At 40.8% G+C, this 23,071-nt stretch overlaps 1 protein-coding gene across 1 annotated transcript in view; it reads right to left on the bottom strand.

Moving 5' to 3' along the window:
* The window catches only part of ANKFN1 (ankyrin repeat and fibronectin type III domain containing 1), a 278,523-nt gene that overhangs the window by 114,207 nt on the left and 141,245 nt on the right, over positions 1-23,071 (bottom strand). The window contains exons 5-7 of the mRNA XM_075846863.1: positions 17,676-17,773; positions 14,608-14,698; positions 4,767-4,874 (exon numbers count right to left, since the gene is read on the bottom strand). Of these exons, the coding sequence (XP_075702978.1) occupies positions 4,767-4,874; positions 14,608-14,698; positions 17,676-17,773 (297 nt within the window). The remainder of the gene's footprint in view (positions 1-4,766; positions 4,875-14,607; positions 14,699-17,675; positions 17,774-23,071) is intronic.

Raw genomic sequence — 23,071 nt, 5'->3', positions numbered from 1 at the left:
TAAAAAAAACAACCACCAGCAAATAATCAGTGGCGGATTATCATATGGGCGGTTCGGGCGGCCCATGGCAGCCCGAACCGCACATAGCCTTGTAAAACTATTCAGCGCGCTAGCGCTGCTAACTGCCGCTACGAAGATGGGGAGAAGGAGCAGGGAATTGGCCGGGATAGGGGTAGGTAGCAGGCATTAAGCACGTCTGCTAGTGCTTAGGACACGCCTCTCTGACACTGCGGGCGCCGCCATTGAGTAACAGAACAGCGACGGATGGCTGTTCTGTTACTCCAAAGCTGGAAGAGAAGAGCCGGGCGGGCGGCCACCATCGCTGAGGTTAGTGGCTGCCGGTTTATCCTCCTGCCCAACTAACATTAAAGTCACTGGCCGACGCTAGGTGGGGGATTATGCAGTAAGGGGGGGAGGGCTAACCATCTAACTAACGGAAGCTAGCTCTATGGGGGGGATAATAGTTTCCCCCCATGGAGCTCTCTTCAGTCAGTTAGATGCTCAACCCCCCCCCCTTGCAGTATAGTAACTACTGAGGACCCTATGGGGGAAGGGGGGATTATTCCTAGAGCCCTCTGCCTGCAGTCAGATGGTTAGACCCCCTTGCAGTATAACTCTCCCCCCCCCCCCCATAGAGCTCTCAGCAGTTATTATATTTTAATTTTTTTTATTTTTTAATAAAAATGTGTGTTTGGTGCAACTTTATAATTTCATTTTATTAAAAAATATTTTCACTTTTTGAGATACAGCTGCTTTGTATCCTGTATCTGTCAGGTCAGCAGGACTGACGGGATCAGTGAAATGGGCCCTGCGCTAAATTATAATCTTAGATGTGATAGATTTGAGGTGGATCCTGCGTGTCACTGATCCTGTCAGTCCTGCTGACCTGACGGATACAGGATACAAAGCAGCTGTATCTTAAAAAGAGATGCCCAGAGGAAGATGGAAGGGCGAAACCCAGGGTCGGGCGAGAGTGTTTGGCGTGCCGCCTAGAAATTGTAAAGATTTTTACTTACCTTGATGCTTTTATTTCTTGTTACTTCTGAGTTCTTTGAATGTGGAGGGAGACGATAAGGAGCTTGGTGGAACTACAAGGATAAGAATTACCATCCACACCCTCATTGGATTGTGGACTGTCCACTGCATTTTTCTGGGAGAGAGCCCATACTGAATGATATTGGACTGTTACCAGTGCCGTCTGAGCGGTAAACTTCACTGTACTTTATATATGTTATTTAGGGTATTTGTTGGATCATACCCAATTTAGTTTTGCCTGCTCCGGTCTGAGAGAGATTTTGTGGGTATTTGAGCCAAGAGAAACCACCATTATATTCGAACCTATGCACATGCATGGAGCCGTTTTTAGAAAAAAAAAATGCAAACCCTTTTAGGACAGACATAACACATGGGAGGTGGTTGGACTCCGCACTGGGACAGAGAAGAAAAAATGGAGGATACATATGATAAGTGAACATTCAAAACAGAACAAGTGCTTATTCACACGAACGTATAAATAGTCCATGGGACGGCTGTTTTTTTGGGGTTTTTTTTTAACGGCCATCACACGGCTGAATGTATTTCTATGGGGCTGGTCACACGCCCGTTGTTTTGACGAACCATGTGAAGGGCCCGTGAAAAAATAGGACATGTCCTAAAAATAGGACATTGTCCATTTTCACAGATCCCTCAATAGACTCCGGTTTATGAGGGATCCGTGAAAAAAGGTACGAATGCGTTTTTCATGGCCGATTTCGCACACGTTTGTCTGAATATAGCCTAAGACTGTTGAGGGACATTTAAAACTGGAGCAAATGAAAAATTTTATTTAAAAAAAAAAAAAAGAGACCCTGAGAAAATGAGAGCTAAAAGCTGACTGGTTGCTATTGGTTGCTCCGCCATTCCTTCGCACCAGGTTTGATAAATCTCCCCATTCTGTGATATACAGTAACATGAACCTACGTGAAGGTAAAAAGCCCATGTTGTTGGCATTTACACCGCGGTTTCTTTATGACATAGAAATAAGAAGCTACTTCATGGTATAAAGGATTAGAATATAACATAAATCATCAGTTGACATTGACGTAACTGCCAAATTATGAGCCAATAGCTTTACAATTCGAAGATCAGTTCTCTCGGGCATATCACAGTCCACTCCTGGGACGTACAGTAAAAATCCAAATATTTATAAAACATTAGTTTTATTAAAATAATAAATCATATTTTATTTGGACAGGATAACATTACAGTATTGGCCTAAATTCAGTCAGAAGTGTGGACAATATAATAGGAGCGACCTGAGTTTTTCCATAGAATTTTAATCATTCTTGCCCAGACTATGCTGCTGAATTTGCAGGTGAGTTAACGTTACTTCACTTAAGAAAATTTTGCTTGAAATTCTTCTCGAATTCTATAATAATATTTACAAGTTTATATAGATAGAGACAAATGGCTTTGAAGGAAAGTTAATACTTCTATGAAAACAAACCACATTTTCCTGTTGACTTTGAGGCTCCCTGACCACGTCTGGGTCCTATCCAACGTCTTGCACTTCATAAGCTGCAAAGCACTTTCATTGCCTGTTTTCATCCCTGATCCTTCAATTTTGCTGGAGTACAATAAATGCGTAAAGGGTTTAAAAAACCCAAAAACTTTTGGTTTGAAACCTGTCAAGGACTTTTCTTGGAGAAATAGAACTAGTATAGTAAAAGCAGACGGTACACCAAGGCTTCTAACAACCAGTTTAATCTCATGGAGCCAGAGATATCATTTATAAACCGGAATGGAAGATCTTGATATAGTCAAGAACCTACCACATAAACAAGGGAGCAACCTGAAGTACATGAAGCATATCCCCCGGGTCTTTTGACCCGTGTTACCTTCAGTATCTGCATCGGGTACCTCCACCAGTGTTCCATGGTGCCCTTCAAAGTCTACCAACATAACTGCTAGAGATTCCACTTTACAGACCTCTCTCTGTCAGCATTTAATTCTGTACTACAAGGGGTACACGATTTGATACAGATATAAATATTAAATTAATAATCCAGATCACAGTTAAAAAAAAAATATGTCAAATTTCCTTGGAAAATTGGTGATCATGGGTTTCTTGCCGCTGAGATTTCATGTGATCAACTGTTCTCGAAGGAAACAGAGTTGTGTCTCGAAGGAAACAGAGTTGTGTCTCGAAGGTCTCCTCCACACACTTAAATGCTGGTAGAAAACGCCATGAATTTCAAGTGTTTTTTAACCAAAAATCAAGACCTAAACGCCACAAACCAAAAGACTTTGTATACAGACTTTTCAATATTTCACTACAGACTTTAAAGTAACATCTGGCCGCATCATTTTAAACCTAAAAAAAAAAGTGAAAAACCCCACGAAAACACAGCAAGTGGTTGTGTGTGAATCTACGCTGAGGCCTTAGTCAGATGAACATATTTTACGTTCGTGTGCGGTCTGTTGAAATAACGGACAGCACACTGACCCATGCAAATCAATGGGGTTATTTACACACGCGTGATTTATCACGCAGCGTGTCCGTTGCATGAAACTCACTGCCTGTCCTATTGTAGAACATTTCTGCAGGTCACGTCGCTCATTGAAGTCTATGGGTGCTTGAAAAACACAGACAGCCCACGGACGACATCGGTGTGCTGTCCGTATTTCACGCACCAGTTGCTAAAGGAAGGCTGAGGAAAAAAAACAGGAAGTGCAGAGAAACGGACGTGAAAAACGTATGAAACACGGAAAAAACACGGATACCACACGGTACTGAAATGCATGAAATACTGTACGTTTTTTGCGGAAGCAAAACACACATACGGGTCTGAATAAGGCCTAAAGGGGAAATTAAGTATATCATGGAGCCATTAAAATCAATGGGCTATTCCGGCCTTTTTACAGCAAGATCAGATCTTTGCTCTGGCTAAAAAGAACTGGTTTGCAAATCAGAGCGGGGTTCGGATTGAGGGACTCCACATCCACATGCCATAAAAGGACTCGCAGGAATTGAGCCAAACTACTTATAGTTTTGCAATGTAGTATCACACGAACGTGTGTTAAATCGGTCGTTAAAACACGGCCATTTTTCACGGCCAATTTGCATCCGTACGCGACCCGTTTTTACAGATACCTCATAGACTTGAGTCTATTAAGGGATCCGTGAAAACTGGCAAAAATAGGACATGTCCTCTTTTTTCATGGGCTGTTACAACAACGTCCGTGTGAATAGCCCCATAGAAGTACATTAATTTTAATGCAGTTGTGTGAATAACCTCATGGATTTTTTTTCTTCTATCACCCTTTATTTTAGATGCCCGGGAGCAATAAAAAAAAAATTGCATGTACATAGTCATGGGTCTAAGTAGGGATTGCCGCAGTTTGGGCCCTGGAGATTGAGGCGGCCCAAAAGGTCCCACAGTCCATAAGAGGAGACCAATACTATAAATGCAGCCTGATCATTGGCAGGCCTTATTACAGATTTTGCATTGGGTCCTGGGAGCTTTATACATCCCACTGTCTCTGCCTCAATTCAGTTATTCTAGTCTGTGACCTTTACCGAAAATTTATTTGAATATTTTATTCTTTTATAACTAAAATATGACTTTGCTGATCAAATTCGAGCAGAATAAGGTTTTCTTGGCTGTCAGAACTGACACAGGGGACACTTCTTTTTACATGAAAGAAACCCCACTGAATGTAGTAGACAAGTAACTACCCGACACCTCCGAAGCCAAGTCTAGGATGGTTTATATTCTTATTCTTACCTCGACTGCTGTAATGCTGATGAACAGCTCGAACCTGCTGGAGTAGACGCTCCAATGCCTCAATCTGTCCCTTGTGCCTCAGCTCTCGTCCGTCATAGTCTTTCCAGTCTGTTAAGCAAACGCAGACAAAGTTGGTTACCGAGATGAGGTGTCAGTAATGGCAGAAAGATACAAGAATCTGTTACGACATTAAAACATAAACGCTTAAATTTACTTACATTTCTCGGTTTTTAGCACCTTATAAATAAAAAATCTTTTCCATAGCAGAAAGTTTAATATTCTGATCCTTTTATGTGACATTTTTTATATTGTTCTTCTATGTTGGTAACAGATAATGGTAACAACCACTAATGGCAGTCATGGCATGTCCCATAAGGGATGTCCGGCAACTTTCCAAAGGCATTTAAATGGTTATCCAGAGCACGCTTTACTGCAGTCCCTACATTATATTAATGAATCAGTTGGATTTAGATAAACAGTCATGGATCTTCTCTTTCAGTGAGTGTTGAATGTAATCCCCTGACGTGTGAACAGATCCTAATTTGTCAATCCATCTCCTCTCTACTTTAGGGCTTCCCTTCCTTTGGAATACTCGGCACATATAGGTGATTACTGGTTACATGTCTCTATTACTGGTTACGTGTCTCTATTACTGGTTTACGTGTCTCTATTACGGGTTACGAGTCTCTATTACGGGTTACGTGTTTCTATTACGGGTTACGTGTCTCTATTACGGGTTACGTGTCTCTATTATGGGTTACGTGTCTCTATTACTGGTTACGTGTCTCTATTACTGGTTACGTTCTCTATTAGGGTATGTTCACACGGAGGTTTTTCAGGCATTTACGGCCGAAAAACTCCAGAAAAATCGGAAGCAGAACGCCTTCAAACATCTGCCCATTGATTTCAATGGGAAAAACAGCGTTCTGTTCCGATGGGCCGTTTTTACCTTTACTGGTTACGTGTCCCTATCAATCACTGGTTACGTGTCTCCATTACTTATCTCATCTTTTCGTTCCATTATATCAAAATTAGGGCATAGAAACCACCTGTAAAGGATTTGCCTGACACAGCTGTGTCGACGCCCGTGGTTAATCAGTCTGCATCTGTTCCTAGGTCTGCTAGAGTGACTCGATCTGCTACCACTCAGCCTAGTAGGCTGAGGAGTGGGAGAACCTATCGCAGCCCGGCCAGACGGTTCTAGCTCTCGCCCTTGGTCTACTTATACCTTCATTTGCTGCTTGTCCTTTGCCTGTGATGTTCTTGCTTCCTGGCTCTGCTGTTTCTACTGTTACTATTGACCTCCGATTCATATTGTCCCTGGCTTGACTGACTATTCTCCTGCTCTGCGTTTTGTACCTCGTCCACTCCTGGTTTGACTCGGCTCGTCCACTACTCTGTTGCTCATGGTGTTGCCGTGGGCAACTGCCCGACTTCCCTTTGCTTCGGTGTACCCTGGTCTTGTTTTGTCTGTCATGCACATATTGAGCATAGAGACCGTCGCCCAGTTGTACGCCATCGCCCAGGACGGGCTGTGCAAGTAGTCAGGGACTGAGTGGTGTGTAGATTAGGGCTCACCTGTCTGTCTCCCTATCCTGTCATTACACCACCATATTAAAATAAATGAATGAATAAGCATTTTACACCATGGGATGGATGAACTTTGTAGGGGGTAGCATGGAGATGCTTGTCATGATAAGTTCACTTTAGACAACGTTGATTAGGATGGTAACTACTAGTAATTGTTTATAAGGAACATTATTGGCTATGTTCACCTTTGTAACTATTGTTTTTTACTTGTTCAAATGCATGTTATCTGTAAAAACTTAAAGCAACCCTCTGGTCCAAGGACAACATTTTAAATGTGATGGGGTCTACTAAGTAATATTACCTAGTGTCCTCCAGTTTTGCCCCTCCGCCATGGATCCACTATTTTAGGGTCATCTCTGTGTTGTCAGATAATGGCCGCAGCACCTCTCAGACTAAGTTTGGACACTCCCTCTGTTCTCAGAATGGCCAGTGCTACTCATGTAAACTGCTCAGGTGATTCGGAATAGAGGTAGTGTCTCAGACTTCCGATGCACAGTGTGCATTGGGTAGTCTGCGAAGCACTGCGGCCATTTTGGGACAACAGAGAGGGGACTATAAAATGGCGGATCCATGGCAGAGGGGCACCACTGGAGAACGGCAGGTATTCTTACTCCATATACACTAAAATGTTGTCCCTGCACCGATTGATTGCTTTAAAAACCTTTATCATCATTTTGTGTCTACTGCTCCTATTCAGATTCCTTATGTGTTTCTATGGGAACAAACTACAAACAAACTATGTAAAGTAGGATGATCCTGTGTATATTGTCATCTATCCCCTTATCTTGCGATGCTGACAAACAGTAAGAAGATGGGGATAGATAAAATGAAGTATGATAGCAGGAATACACAGACTACACATTTGTTCGTTCAAAAAAAAAACTACAATGTGGAGTAGTTGACTACTCTTTTCAATGTAGTTGGGGCAAAGGTATAAAGATGTATACTGGCCAGGCATGTTTTTTTTGGCATACACCTGGCTAGTCATAGGCATTGGGCATGTTAGACATTTACATTGGCATATACCCCTGGGAAATTCTCCAGAACATTGACCCAAATCATGGTGTGGGGCTCAAACTATTAGGATCTTGAGACAGCATTTCATAGGCATATATAGATAGATAAAACAGAAGTCATAGGCATATATAGAACATTCAATTAGGATATGCTTACAGACTATAAAATATATGTGTTTCTGTACAGGCAGCATTTTTGATGCATTGGGGTGGGTCTGGGGACAACTGGCACCACTACCCTGCAGGTCTATGACAGTAGTCACGGATTATTAACATAAACTAGGTACCTAGGACAATACTATTGTTGATTTAACTTCTTACACTAGTGGTCATTAGGAAGAAAACATTATAAACAATGCTACTAGAACGTTTATGAACTTATATTTGTTTCATTGCATATACTGCAATGGGCGTGTGTGCCCCTTCTGGCCTTGGGCTATCAGACAATGCTCTAACGTCTGAATAGTCAATCCCTTTACCCAACATTAATGTCAAGCTTTTCTGGTGTGAAAGCAGAAATTTAAGCCAAAATCAAATATTTCAATGGCTCATGCATCCAAAAACATTCTATAACTAGTCTTCTATGTGATCCGAAATTTGGTGACTTCCTATTTAGACTATACCTGTTGACATTTTCTCCGATGGTGTACCCATTAGCCATAAACAGTCTTCACCCACATATATCTGGTGTTCTTCACACATTTGTAAATGCCTTAGATAAATAAGACCCTAAGTTGTCTCCTAGTTCCAGTATTCTAGACCGTGTGGGACCTTGGTTTCCTATGTGGGTTTCAGGTCCTAGGTGTCTGTCTACCACCGAATGCATGGAGTACCTATTTCATTGCCCATAGGGGCTTTCACTCAGATATCCACAAACCATGAACATATGCACTGTTCTAGAATGCAACTATGTACACATTGACAGACATTCAGGGTCAGCATAAAGCAGAGCAATGATGCTTATAGATACAGAATTGGCTGCCTTTAGTGGTGGTCACACAGCATATGTCTACTGTAGGAGCTCAAGAAAACTCATACAAGGCTTCATTGAATGGGATTTTCCAAGCACATAAAAAAAAAACACCGAAAGCGTAGATATGTGTCTTAATGCTCATCAGATGATGTCCCAGTAGCTCGGAAGTAGTTAATTTTCATTACGTTTCTCAGCTCTGTGCAGTACCGGTTTCATTTTGCTAGGGCTTGTTGTTGGCTGGATTACTATGTCAAGTACTACAGTTCCTATGGTTCTTTTTCCCTCCCAAAGACATTGCACCCATTTACAGCTGCTTCTTGCCCCTTTATTACGAAGTGTAAGGTAGTGCTGTGATTACGGTCTGCTACTGGGACACAGCTCCGCTGTTCTGCTGCGAACTTAAAATTACATAATCTGCTGCCTAGCATGTGAAACACATTCTTCCAGGAACAGGGAGGGAGAGCAAGGAGCTGTGGAGATAAAAGGCATGTGACATACTGTTCTACTGAGAGAGGGGTGATATCCACGTGTTCAGTGTACTGGGATGTTACAAAAGCAGGAGATAAACAGCAGGATCATGGTCATTGAGTTAGAGACATTTCAGCTACATTATTAAGTGACTAATCTTACTGCAGTTAAACCATTTATATACCTTTTTTTATTCAGAAAAAGATCAGAAAACCCCTTTAAGACAACTTAAATGGGTTTATAGGGATTTATTTTTCCATGATATTGTTTTAATGAAAGTATTTCTAAAACATATTTCATAAATGATGTGTAAAGACAATAGGGTTTTGCAATTAACATAGACATTGTATATATTTTATACCTTTCATTAAACATACGAGTTACAAGGAAAATCACGTATTCTTTAAAAGCACGTATATATCTGCAATTTGACATACTGTAGATGTTAATGCTTTATGATTAGCATACAAGCCCTTCAATGTAGAACGCGATCATAGAAGACGACAAATCACAGCAAATTACTTCAAAACATTACAGAAAATTATAGAACCCCAAATAATGACATCACTTAACAACGGGCGCCAGACGTAAATGTCTAGATGCCAAGTATTATTTCTGCTCAGCCTTGTTTCATCTTTTCTTTGTTTTGCTGTCATGGATTACAGATATGTTTTAGATTTGTAAACTGGATAAATTTCTGTGGTATGTGATCATCATCTGCACAATTACCGATCACCCAAACCGGATCCCATGAATTAAAGGTTTCTGGCAAGTCATATATCATCTTGTAAAACAGTTGTGCGACGAATATAGTAAAGTTCACATGTGTGTGTGAATACTCAGCGTAAACCAGTATTATCATATAATAAAAAAGTGGAGGGGGTAAAAAAAAACTAAAAATAATGGAATTGTTTAACGGGCCTGAGTGAAGATATATTATCAGAAATGTATGAACATTTTATCTTTGGCGTTGAGGATCTCTAAAAAGACAACAAACACTAAAATAGGGACTGCCAGGTCTGTTCTATTAGACCAAATAGCACAAAAAAAAAAAACTATTAAAGAATAACTCCTTTTTAAATTATATGTCTCATGTTAAATACCTTTCTGAAGGAATGTGGTACATGGTTTTTCTTATACTCTTTCTTAAACTTAAAAAAAATAAAAAATAAAATACTAAAACTGCATTGTGCATACGCAGCCTGACCCCCCCCCCCCCCCCACCCCCACACGTGTTATACATAGAGTTACAATAAAAACTGCTGCATTAAAAATTCATGGGCATTAGGACAGGATTACATGCACAGCTCTGATGCAGTTTTTGTGGCAGTTTTTTTATTCAAAGCCAGAAGGGGATCCAAAAGGAAGGAGAAGTATAAAGAAAAGACCAAAGCAGATCTTTTCTTTAGTGTCCACTACTGTATTTTGCTCATAAAACGTAGTTCAAAACTGTGTGTGTGTGTGTGTGTGTGTGTGTGTGTGTGATCCTGGCCTTAAAGGAGCTGTTTACTACCGGACAACTGATGACCTATCCACCAGATAGGTCATTAGTATATGACCGGTACCAGTCCGATATCCGGATCCTTTACCTATCAGTTGCTCTGGCTGCCTTCGGGCATCGGAAGTCTATGCTGGAAACAGATGGCTCCGGTCTCGGAATAGCGGCCGAGCTGCAGTAGTGGATCGAGCGGGTTCCCCAGCAGCATTTAAAAGAAACAGGATCCTGACCTGTCCACAGAGTTTAAGGCAGCACAGAGTATTTCAGGAGATGAGCGTGCGGATCTTGTGCGGGGTGGTGACTTGCAAATCATGTGAAGGTGTTATTGAGGACAGGAGTGGAGGAGAGGTAACAGACTGAGAGCTACGTAATGGTAAGAGCAGAGTTCACAGCAGCACAGAATATTTCAGGAGAGGAGCGTGCAGATGTTGAGGAGTGTATGACGCTGACTGGTCACTGATTGGTCAGCGTCATACCCATAAACACGCCAAGTTAAAAACACAATACACGCCCAGTTGGACATAACGAAAAAAAAACGCCCAGTTGTCCATTTCAAAGCTCATTTGCATATATGCACATGACCGTAAAGACTCCCGTTACTACGGGTCGTATTTACGACCCATAATAACGGGCTCATAGACTTCTATTGGCCACGGGTACCTTCCCGTTTTCTTACGGGAAGGTGCCCGTGCCGTTGAAAAAGATAGAACATGTCCTATTTCAGGCCGTAATAACGGCACGGGCAGCCCATAAAAGTCTATGGAGCTGCCGTAATGACGGGTGGCTACATGTGTGCACCCGTCATTACGGCAGCGTTGCTAGGCGACGTCAGTAAATAGTCACTGTCCAGGGTGCTGAAAGAGTTAACTGATCGGCAGTAACTGTTTCAGCTCCCTGGACAGTGAATTCCGATCAGAATATAGAGTAACCTGTAAAAAAAAAAAATATGAACAATTTTATGAACAAGATATGAACAATTTTAGATTTATGCTAATTAGTTTCTTAATGCCCAACTGGGTGTTTTTTAAACTTTTGACCAAGTGGGCGCTGTAAAGAGAAGTTTATGACGCTGACCAATCAGCGTCACACACTTCTCTCCATCATGTCCATTTGTACTCAGCACAGCGTGATCTCGCGAGATCAGGCTGTGCGGTCACATACACCCTTATTAACTTTACTAAAGTGTCTTCAGAGTGAATAGACATCACCTCCAGCCAGGACGCGATGTCTATTCACACTCCCGACGCTTCGGTAAAGTTTGTGTGGGACTTAATCACTGCACAATGTGATCTCGCCTGTGCTGTGTGAGTAAGTCCCACACAAACTTTACTGAAGTGTCGGGAGTGTGAATAGACATCGCGTCCCGGATGGAGGAGATAGGGCACTTATAATGTGGTGACAGAGCCTCTTTAAAAAAGGAAGCGTTAACACACGCACACACTAGTGGCCAATAGAGAAGCTGAAGGAGAGTGGCAGCGGGGGAGGCCACAAACAGCATTGACCGGGGGGAGAGGCGCAGCGGCCGTGTGCCAGAAGACATCAGGGGCAAAGTATATGGAGGCGGGATGCAGCAGTCGAGGGGTCGGAGTCATAACACTGAATTAATAGATCTACAAAATCCATACAACACAAAATCCACTTCTAATCTCAAGTATAAAAAGTGTAAATTATATATAATTATATATATATATATATATATATACATACATACATACACACATATACATACACACATATACATACACACACACACACACACACACACACACACACACACACACTACCGTTCAAAAGTTTAGGGTCACTTAGAAATTTCCTTATTTTTGAAAGAAAAGAACAGTTTTTTTCAATGAAGATAACGTTAAATTTATCAGAAATACACTCTATACATTGTTAATGTGCTAAATGACTATTCTAGCGGCAAACGTCTGTTTTTTAATGCAATATCTACATAGGTGTATAGAGGCCCATTTCCAGCAACCATCACTCCAGTGTTCTAATGGTACATTATGTTTGCTAACTGTGTTAGAAGGCTAATGGATGATTAGAAAACACTTGAAAACCCTTGTGCAATTATGTTAGCACCGCTGTAAACATTTTTGCTGTTTAGAGGCTCTATAAAACTGACCTTTCTTTGAGCTAGTTGAGAATCTGGAGCATTACATTTGTGGGTTCGATTAAACTCTCCAAATGGCTAGAAAAAGAGAGCTTTCATGTGAAACTCGATAGTCTATTCTTGTTCTTAGAAATGAAGGCTATTCCATGCAAGAAATTGCCAAGAAACTGAAGATTTCCTACAACGGTGTGTACTACTCCCTTCAGAGGACAGCACACACAGGCTCTAACCAGAGTAGAAAGAGAAGTGGGAGGCCCCGCTGCACAACTGAGCAACAAGTACATTAGAGTCTCTAGTTTGAGAAATAGACGCCTCACAGGTCCTCATTTGGCAGCTTCATTAAATAGTACCCGCAAAACGCCAGTGTCAACGTCTACAGTGAAGAGGCGACTCCGGAATGCTGGCCTTCAGCGTAGAGTGGCAAAGAAAAAGCCATATCTGAGACGGGCTAATAATAGGAAAAGATTTATATGGGCAAAAGCACACAGACATTGGACAGAGGAAGATTGGAAAAAAGTGTTCTGGACAGACGAATCGAAGTTTGAGGTGTTTAGATCACACAGAGAAGAATATTTGTGAGACGCAGAACAACTGAAAAGATGCTGGAAGAGTGCCTGACGCCATCTGTCAAGCATGGTGGAGGTAATGTAATGGTCTGGGGTTGCTTTGGTGCTGGTGAAGTGGGAGATTTGTACAAGGTAAAAGGGATTTTGAATAAGGAAGGCTATCACTCCATTTTGCAACCCCATGCCATACCCTGTGAACAGCGCTTGATTGGAGCCAATTTCATCCTACAACAGGACAATGACCCAAAGCACATCCCCAAATTATGCAAGAACTATTTATGGAAGAAGCAGGCAGCTGGTATTCTATCTGTAATGGAGTGGCCAGCGCAGTCCAGATCTCAACCCCATAGAGCTGTTGTGGGAGCAGCTTGACCGTATGGTACGCAAGAAGTGCCCATCAAGCCAATCCAACTTGTGGGAGGGGCTTCTGGAAGCATAGGGTGAAATTTCTCCCGATTACCTCAGCAAATTAACAGCTAGAATGCCAAAGGTCTGCAATGCCGTAATTGCTGCAAATGGAACATTCTTTGACGAAAGCAAAGTTTGAAGGAGAAAATTATTATTTCAAATAAAAATCGTTATTTCTAACCTTGTCAATGTCTTGACTATATTTGCTAGTCATTTTGCAACTCATTTGATAAATATAAGTGTGAGTTTTCATGGAAAACACAAAATTGTCTGGGTGACCTCAAACTTTTGAACGGTAGTGTATGTATATATGTATGTGTATATATATATATATATATATATATATATATATATATATATATATACTAGATTTACCCATTGATTTGTTTTGTTTTGTAACCAAAAAATACACACTTGGTGAAGAGAATGACCATCACAGGCTCACAAAACAGGAATTGTGAGTGTAAAGGATCTGCCAGGTACTACGTCTGGGTATACTCCCGGGATTAATCAGTCGACACCTGAGGCCAGACCTCTTAGACTGACACCGGCTCCCACCAACTAGGGTGGCAGGCTCAGGAGTGGGAGAGCCTATCGCGGCCTGGTCAGTCGGAGTTAGCTCCGCCCCCTGTCCATTTATACCTGCCGTGTTCTCTTCCTCAGTGCTTGTTATTCTTCTTGGATTCCTGGCCCCACTGCTGCCTTGCTCCAGCCTGCTTCTGCCGTGCTTCTGCCTTGCTTCAGTTCCGTTTATCCTGCTTCGCTTTGCCCCTGGCTTGCTTCCTGCTCCGTGCTCTCGTTGGTATACTCCACTTCATCCTGATCCTGACTGACTCATTCACCGCTCCGTTTCCTCGCGGCGTTCCGTGGGCTACTGCACCTTCCCTTGCGTGTTCCCTGTTTGTACTCCCTTGCACTTAGACAGCGTAGGGACCGCCGCCAAGTTGTACCCCGTCGCCTAGGGCGGGTCGTTGCAAGTAGGCAGGGACAGGGCGGTGGGTAGATTAGGGCTCACTTGTTCCCTTCACCTCCTTCCTGCCATTACAGTGAGTAATTTGGAACAAAATGGATCAGAAATGAAAAACCACAAATGACAAGATCGTAGTTTAGAATCAACAGTTTAGAATCTTATGGAAATTATATGAGGTCACCTATAGAAAAACATATTGAGTTTGATATTGATGGTATTGTACATGGTCGACTTACTGGAAGGAGCAGCACAACGAGGACTTGAAATTTCAGCAGTCCCCCATCCCTTCATGTTGTAGGCAGAAACTCTAGCATAATACTCTGTGCCCTGCCAAACAAGTAAGAAAAACGTGTTAAAATTCTACAATTTCATTGTATCAATTCACATAATAATAATAAAAATAATAATAATAATCAAAATATAACTTCAAAAATCCTTATTTAAGATAATTGCTAGAACCTATGTCTATTTGTGCTGTATAATATTATTAGGTTTTCCTGCATCCACAATGTCAGGATAATTTTATTAACAATTTTATGTGACAGATAAAGTTATTATTTCCATGTTTTTGTTCATAAACAGTAAAATTTTGTGAAACCTTTAGAAATTCATGCATAAATGAATTTTCCGGTTTTATATCCATGCCAATTATCGTATGAAGTCGTAAAACTTTATAATATATTTTGTGTTTCAATTTCTCACTAAGCATTTCTGCCCGTTGTGAGTAAATGGAATCCTTCTTGTTTACATTCAGTGACTGGAAGCATATCCTGAGGCCGGTTTAACACAGCCAAAATACGGCCACATTTTAGGGTCCTAATTACGGCATTGGAAAAACAGCATTAAAAAACCCTATAATTATCAAAGTTGTATTCAGTAAAATGTGGTGGGGGCATTGTACAATGCTTCTAGTTGACAATATCCATACGGTGTCCGATAACGCACGCCATAATTTTTGTTTCAGTCAGAATCATATGGAATCTGACAGAAAAAAAACAAAACCTATGGAATCTGAGGTATACAGAGGTACAGTAGGTCCCCATATAAGTCTATGTCACAACTTGTAGAATAATAAGGTCATGTGCATTAGCCCTAAAAGTCATTCTTTGCTCAAACTTTTAATACCTTCAATCAATTTTGACAAAATTATTTACAATTATTCCCGTCTTTTGTGATTTACAAACTTAATCCAATGTGATTTTTTTTGTCAGCCCATGAATTTGGAAACAGAGATATGTTTTCTATTTTTTTTTATCCCCAATATAGGTGGAATAGATGTTTGTGGTCCACTTGATGCACTTTATTTTTTAATGTGTATGAGTGTGTTTGGTGCAACTTTCTAATTAGTTTTTATGAAAAAATATTTTTACTTTTTGAGATATAGCTGCTTTGTGTCCTGTATACAGAGCAGCTGTATGTGGCGCTGAAACCCCTATCCATCAGGTCAGTGGGACTGACTGGTTCAGTCAAGCAGGATTGAGCTGTTACCGATCACATCTAAGTTTATTACCAAGATGTGATTGATAACAGGTGAATCCTGAGTCTCAGGGACACCCAGGACTCGCTGACACTGAACTCGTCAGTCATGGCGGTTCTGACGGATTCAGGTCTCAGTGCTTGATACAGCTGCTCTGTATACAGGATACAAAGCAGCTGTATCTCAAAAAGTAAAAATAATTATTAATAAAAAAGTATTTAGACAGTTGCACAAAACACACCGAGACACATTTTTATTTTTATTTCAAAGGTGAACATAGCCATTAATGTGGCATTTGTGATATAGGAAACTGTACTAAGTCTAATAAGATAAAACAGCTCTCTCTTTTGGGAGGCCAGTGAGTACAGGATCACGCAAACCACTAAAGGAAGTGGCACCGCCGTTCCTGTATTATAATCACGAAGCTCATTTTGCTCTGCGTACATAACAATTGGCACAGCTGACAGCTGGGCCCTTTACGAAGGCGCTATTCTTAGGCACTGTAAAAAAAAACTAAAAAAAAACAGAACAGCAGCATCTATAAATAAAATCATTGAAAAAAGATGGATCAGTTGTTATTGGGGAGTTAAAGGAGGACACGGTCACTGTAGGAGCTGATAAAATGATTGAGACGAAAATTGCAACAAAAATGTATTCTCAAAAAGAAAAGGAGATGCGTCAAAAACCTAATAAGCTATACAGTCATAATACACAGGGAACATAGGAAGCGCTGGCATAAATGCTCGTGTCATTCTACTCATCTGTCACAGTTCTTTTCTTTAGAGAGGTTGACATATTTTATTCTGATGAAGATTATTCTGTTATCCGTAGAGCAAGAGCGTTTATTCTTACAGTGATGTAAGCTTGTTCTTGATCTGCATGACTATGCTTAAAGGCTCTGTACGCCTTTGAAAACATTATATAAATATTCTGCCCTGGGTGAATTTAATTTAATGCTGGTTCCTACCATCCCCAGATATATGTAGGCTTAGTCCCAGCTCTGGGTGTATGTGTAGAGTAGGCTCCCACCTATAAAGAATGCCTTGTTGTGGCAGGTGGGCTCACACAATTTGAGCAAAATGTGCACTAAGTACCTTCCTATTGTAAGTAGATTTAGCAGTAATGCATATGTATTTATATTTAGCAGCTTAGGTGACAGTGTTCACAGTGTGTATGTATGTATATATATATATATATATATATATGTATATATATATATATATATATATATGCGTGTGTGTATTTGTGTGTTTGGAGCAACTTTCTAATTATTTGTACTTTTTAAGATACAGCTGCTTTGTATCCTGTATACAGAGCAGCTGTATCGTACTCTTAGACCTGAATCCATCAGGTCAGCGGGACTGACGGGTTCAGTGACAGCAGGGATTCAACTATTATCGATCACATCTAAGTTATGAGCTGCTCTGTATCCTGCATGTCAGAGAAACGAGGACTTGCTGACACTGAACCTGTCAGTCCCGCTGATCTGACGGATACAGGTTTCAGCACACGATACAACCGCTCTGCATACATTATACAAAGCAGCTGTATCTCAAAAAGTAAAGATAATTTTTAATAAAAAGTAATTAGAAAGCTGCACCAAACACACTTTTTTTCAAACGCGAACATAGCCTTTGAAGTTAAAAAATGCTTTACGCTAATTGACAATTGCCATCTGGTCTGCAGCACACAGATATGATAAGGAAGGTTTAGAAAGCAACACATTTATCAAACGGAAGTATATTGTAAAGTCAAACTCCTGGAAGCGCATTCAATCGTATGGCAAGCAGACTATCGACTGTCAATTTAAAGTGACCTGGAATTTACCATAGTGAGGCCTGTAATTGTGTACTTTAATGACTGCAGATTATCCACAATGACGTCACCGGCCAATGGACAGAAGTCACATGAGGCGCTCCATTCAACTATAAAGGAAAGGAGATATATTAATCAGATTAAATAAAATAATTGACAGCAAATTTACAGATGATTAAAATATTTTACTCTTATCTAGGACATTAAACCAACGATGACATATTTTCTTTTGTATGAAGTGAATAATCACTTGTCCTACACTATAGCTTTCTGATAGTCAAATTCAGCCCTAGTTATGCAGCACAAAAATACAAACATCTTCAGTAAAGGCCCTATTAGATGAAGCGATTATCGTACAAATTTTTGTATAATTGTTAGAATATAAGTAGATCATCTCTACGTGTAATAGCGCGCAGTGTTCAAACAAACAATAATTTGTTGGGTTTCCGTGGATCGGCCACATCTACCTCAGCGAAAGATTTGTGTTTGTCGCCGCCACATTTTCTCGTCTAGTCAGATATCGTCCAGTCCTCAGCAGTTCAGAGATGAGGTGTGGGTGAATGAGCAAGATTTGAAGTAACAACTGAACAGCCAAAATCTTTAGCAATTATTGTCACGTGTAATAGGCAGTTTTTTGGATGCAAAGGACTCGCTAAATCATTACTCGTTGCTCGTACATGAAAGAATATCTGCCCGTCTAATAGGACCCCATGCTCCCCTAACCTGAATTTTATAATCTAACTCTATGGGTGAATTTGGCATTTCTTCCTCAAACACAATGCATGGAAGCAAGATATATATATATATATATATATATATATATATATATATATATATATATATATATATATATATATATACACATACACACACACACACACACACACAGATCTAACCCCTATAAAGCTACATAATGAAAATAATGGACACAGAAAAAAAAAAGGAACCAGTAGGAGCACTTTAGGGTCTTCACAGGTTTTAGTCCTCTTTCAACCTACGCAATTCAGTCAAATTGGGGTTTTCGTATCCAAATAAGCAGAGGGTACCAGTTCAGGACAAGTTGAAAAATCCTCAATGAAATGCTGCAAAAAAAGTGTAGCAATTACCTATAGCAAGGAACTAGCAAACTGGTCGCTGCCCTCAAAAATATTTATTCCACTATTGAATCTAAAATCATACTGTAACTGTATAATCGTAGTTCTAAGGGATAAATGTAATAACAACCTGTTAGAAGCATCTTTAGAGGTGTAACGTGAAGCCCTTTGGCCCAATCAAAATCTTTAAAAGGGTTTCCAACTATCACACACCATTCATAGTATGTAACTAACATGGATGTTAGTTATCATATTCTAGACTTGGGGTCAATGTGGTCCGACAATAGGATCCGTGGGGTTCCGTCGATGTGTCCGTCGTTTTGACAGGAAAAAAAGCACTGCGTGCACCAGAAGAGGCAACTAAATCCTGAAGAATTGGTCGCTTTATTCACGGACCATACAGGGAGCACTAAAGAAATTTACATTTAGAACAACGTTGCTATTTCCATTTTTCTGCTCCTATAACTCCTATAAGTGCTGGATCCGTTGCAGTACGGAAACCAACGGCAACCTACAGAATCCATTGGATTGGAGGCTGATGGAGCCTCCAACGTAGATGTGAACAAGGCTTAAGGCAGTGACCTAAAGACCATTGCAACAGCACTCTCTGCCAAGACGACTGTATAGACTTTAAAAATTGCATTACTGCTACGTTCACTATACTTACAAATGTGAGGTTTTCGCAGATTTTGATCAAATTGAGTGGGCCCACTTGCCACGACAAGCAAACCCCTTCTAAGCCTGCAGGATGAACTCAGGGTAGGTACGGATGTGTCCGCCCTTACCTTTTCTCTCATCTCAACACTATACTGATGTGTGGTACGAGATGACGAGCTTTAAAAAAAACAACATGATATTGCGATACTCTGTCACGAGATGTCTATTCTATATGTGTCTATGTGTGACCACACAGTGGTTGTGATGGGAATTGCAGCCTTTCAAAGGGTTTGCTAGCAGGTCACGAAATTTGAGTCCTTCACCAAATTCAAACAAAGGTAAGGCTGGAAAAATCTGTAGGAACAGCATCTGATTAAAACCCCTTAAGCGAGTGGGAGGAGTTTATGACAAAAATTGGGGTAGTCACCACCCCCAAGTGCATAATACAAACAGAACACAAAGTTGGTCAGCACATCCTAACAAAATGCAATAAATATGCACGTACGCTGTGACTACGTAGTCTGGGCGCTCAAAGAGTGCCGTTGCAATGTTTTTTTGTTTTGTATTCTTTGCAGTCACACTGTACGTACCCCTGCACTTTTGTATCATTTTGTTAGGGAAGGCTGAGGCAGTGAACTGACTGATCAATCCTGTTATTGGGGAATTAGGTGTGTCCTTTTTAGAAAATGTACTAAACATAGTATATAAAGGGAGCCGGGTATAATCAATATATGGGGGTCTTTTAAAGAGAATGTGCATCTTCTAAGTTCTCTACACTAAGAAAAGGCCTGGTATTCTCGTTGTTGCTCTGGGCCTAAAAACGAACGGGTGTCAAATTGACCGTGAAAAACAGCAGTTTTTCACAGCCGATTTGCATCCGTGTGGTACCCGTTTTCACGGATCCCTCACAGACTTGAGTCTATTAAGGGATCCGGGAAAATGGTCAAAAATAGGGCATGTCCTATTTTTTCACGGGCCGTTCACATGGACATGCATTGATTTTAATGCAACCGCGTGACGGCCGTTAAAAACACGTCTGTCACACAGCCGATTATCCCAGTCATGTGAATAAGCCCTTAGAAGGATCATTTTAATGCTTTGTATTGCAAAACATGTCAGATGTAAGGCCTAGAGACAGGTGCAGTCTAGACAGATGGCCATTGACAAGGATTTCGTGTATAAGGTAAGACAGGAACTGGTTCTCGGTCTTACAGGAGGGTGGAAACAGGTATTTACATAGGACAAATAATTATATTCTGAGAGAGTAGCCTCTGTTAAAGGTTGATTGAGGAATACATGTAGGTGAGATATGGGGTGCCATTTTTTTACTTGTATAACGGTAATGGCATTTGGTGTCATTGCAGGGCATGTTATTGGAGGACAGCTACCCAAACAAAAGGTGTGTTGCATATGTGTGTTAAACCTTATTATAAGGTGTTGTCCGATAGAACTATTGTAAAAGAAAAAAAAATACATTCACATGACCACTCAATGTAGGTTTGTGTTACGATCACGGACCAAATAGTGGATTCTCGAAGTCACAAATTCGATTGGCGAAGGTTAAACTGGGTCTTAAGAATCCTGTGGTTTTAACCCTTAACCCAGAAAGGAGGTATAGACTAATCTACAGAAGGATCCCCAGTCCGCAGTTCCCAGAATAGTGCTGGATTGGCCTCAGTAGCGCTGCTGGAGCAGTGGCGTGGTCAGGAATGGAGCCAAAATAGAGACTGGATGTGGCAAGCCAAGCGATGAGACAAGAAAGTAGTAAGGAGATAGCCAGGTGTCAGGACCAGAAGAACTACAGGTACCAGGTGAAGTATCCAAAAGGCACGGCAGGAGCATAGTCAGGAACAAGGTCAAGATCAAAAGTTAATACTAGTACAAAACGCACAAGTACAAACCCAGTACGGATGTACATTAATTACCAGGCAATCCATGGAAGGATGATTCCCCTTTAAATAGGCCCCCAGGCCTCATCTTTGGGTGGCAACCGGACACTGCTTTGCAATCAGACCGAACTAGCAGGGCCGCTGCAGAAGACAGAAGCTGAGACATAAGGAGCAAAATTGTCCGGTTGCCTAACAACCAGATGTGGCCATCGGGAAGAGCGGCGGCCGCTTGCCAGAGTGTGAAGAAACCCCCTAATCATGTGGTTTTACACTAAATCATAACTAAAAAACTTGTATTAGGTAGATTGCTAAATAGTATAACAAAAATAGTAGAATCCTATTTTTGATTAATACCAGCACCTGAGTAGTTAAGTCAATGGTATTTATCATCAATTCTTATAATGCTGGACCACAGGTGGCCTAATACACTCAGCAGAATGGAAAAACGATTTCTAAACTAATAGGAAGAGCAGATATGCGGACATTGAATTGCCTCAGAAAGGACTCACAGGAGTTGAACATTATAAACAGCACAGGGTTATTCAATGTTAACAAGAAGCATCTCTTTTGCATCCCATATATTTGCTTTGGGCACTCAAAAGCTTAAATCTAATTGTAGAAGCACAGGCTATTACCATGGTCTGGCCTTAAGACAGGAGCGTGGACCAACTTTGTCACGATTAGATTTGGACAGGTCTAAACTTGGGGACGGAGTTTAAGGTATTTAGCAATCTTTACCTTAAAGTGTTCCTCATGGGAGTATAGACTTTGTACATGGCATCTCCAGGTAACGTCCCTGGAGTAGTCTCCATTAGCAACTACTGACGGATTGAAGATGGTATTTCCAGAGTTGGGTACCAGAACTGATACACAGAAGCGTGGTCATACACGTCTGAGGTCAGGGTTCATGCAACACAATAAGACAAATACGGATCAGGTCAGGCAGCGATCCAATGGCAGAATTAGATAACAGGACGGAACAAATCCAAAATAGCAACAAAAAAACACCTTCGCAAATGGACAAAATGCTCAACTGAAAATTAAAGATACAAGGTTTAAAAAGCTACTAACTCTACTAATGCTTCCACTCACATTTGACAATTTCTTGTGTGACAAGACCTACAATACTATTATGTCTATTCATAGTCAGGAAAATGGATGTATTACAACTCCCAATATAAGCCACTGTTCTAGTTTTCTTCAGACCAAGGGGTTAAACCATCAAAACATAGTGTGGCAGCATTCCATAGATGGATTCCAATGTTTAGTGCCGAAATAACTTATTTTCTTCTATGAAATGTTGATGACTTTTTGTCTCCTTTTGGGTAGAAGCTGTGGTTGGACAAATGATAATAAAAATAGATATAATGTATTAGATTTACAAATTACCCAATAGAAAACCACCAAATGGAGTCCGGGCTGGGACAAGTGGTAGGCGGAGCAGGCTGTGGCCCAGGGCGCCATACAGGTAAGAGGTACGATTTATGGAATTAAAATAATTTAAAAAAAAGCTCTACATCCAATAACTAACATGCTGAACTTCAGGGACCAAGGGTCACATGCAGAAACCTCTTCCTTGGGCAGCAAGAGAGATTGTCCAACCCCTGCATGGGGTAATATAATTAAGCTCATTCTCAAGGCCATACTATTTTTGCAAAACTTTATTTAACAGTTTGAACTCTTTGTATGAGATTTAAATGGAATTCATATTTTAAAAGTAAATGTGGAAGATGTAACCAAGTAGTTCAGTCACCCAGTCACTACAATC

Source organism: Rhinoderma darwinii, chromosome 13 (genome assembly GCF_050947455.1).
Source record: "Rhinoderma darwinii isolate aRhiDar2 chromosome 13, aRhiDar2.hap1, whole genome shotgun sequence".
In the NCBI taxonomy this organism is placed as follows: Eukaryota; Metazoa; Chordata; class Amphibia; order Anura; family Rhinodermatidae; genus Rhinoderma; species Rhinoderma darwinii.
Note: the sequence above shows the minus strand (reverse complement) of the source record. Positions and strands in the feature narration are given on the sequence as shown.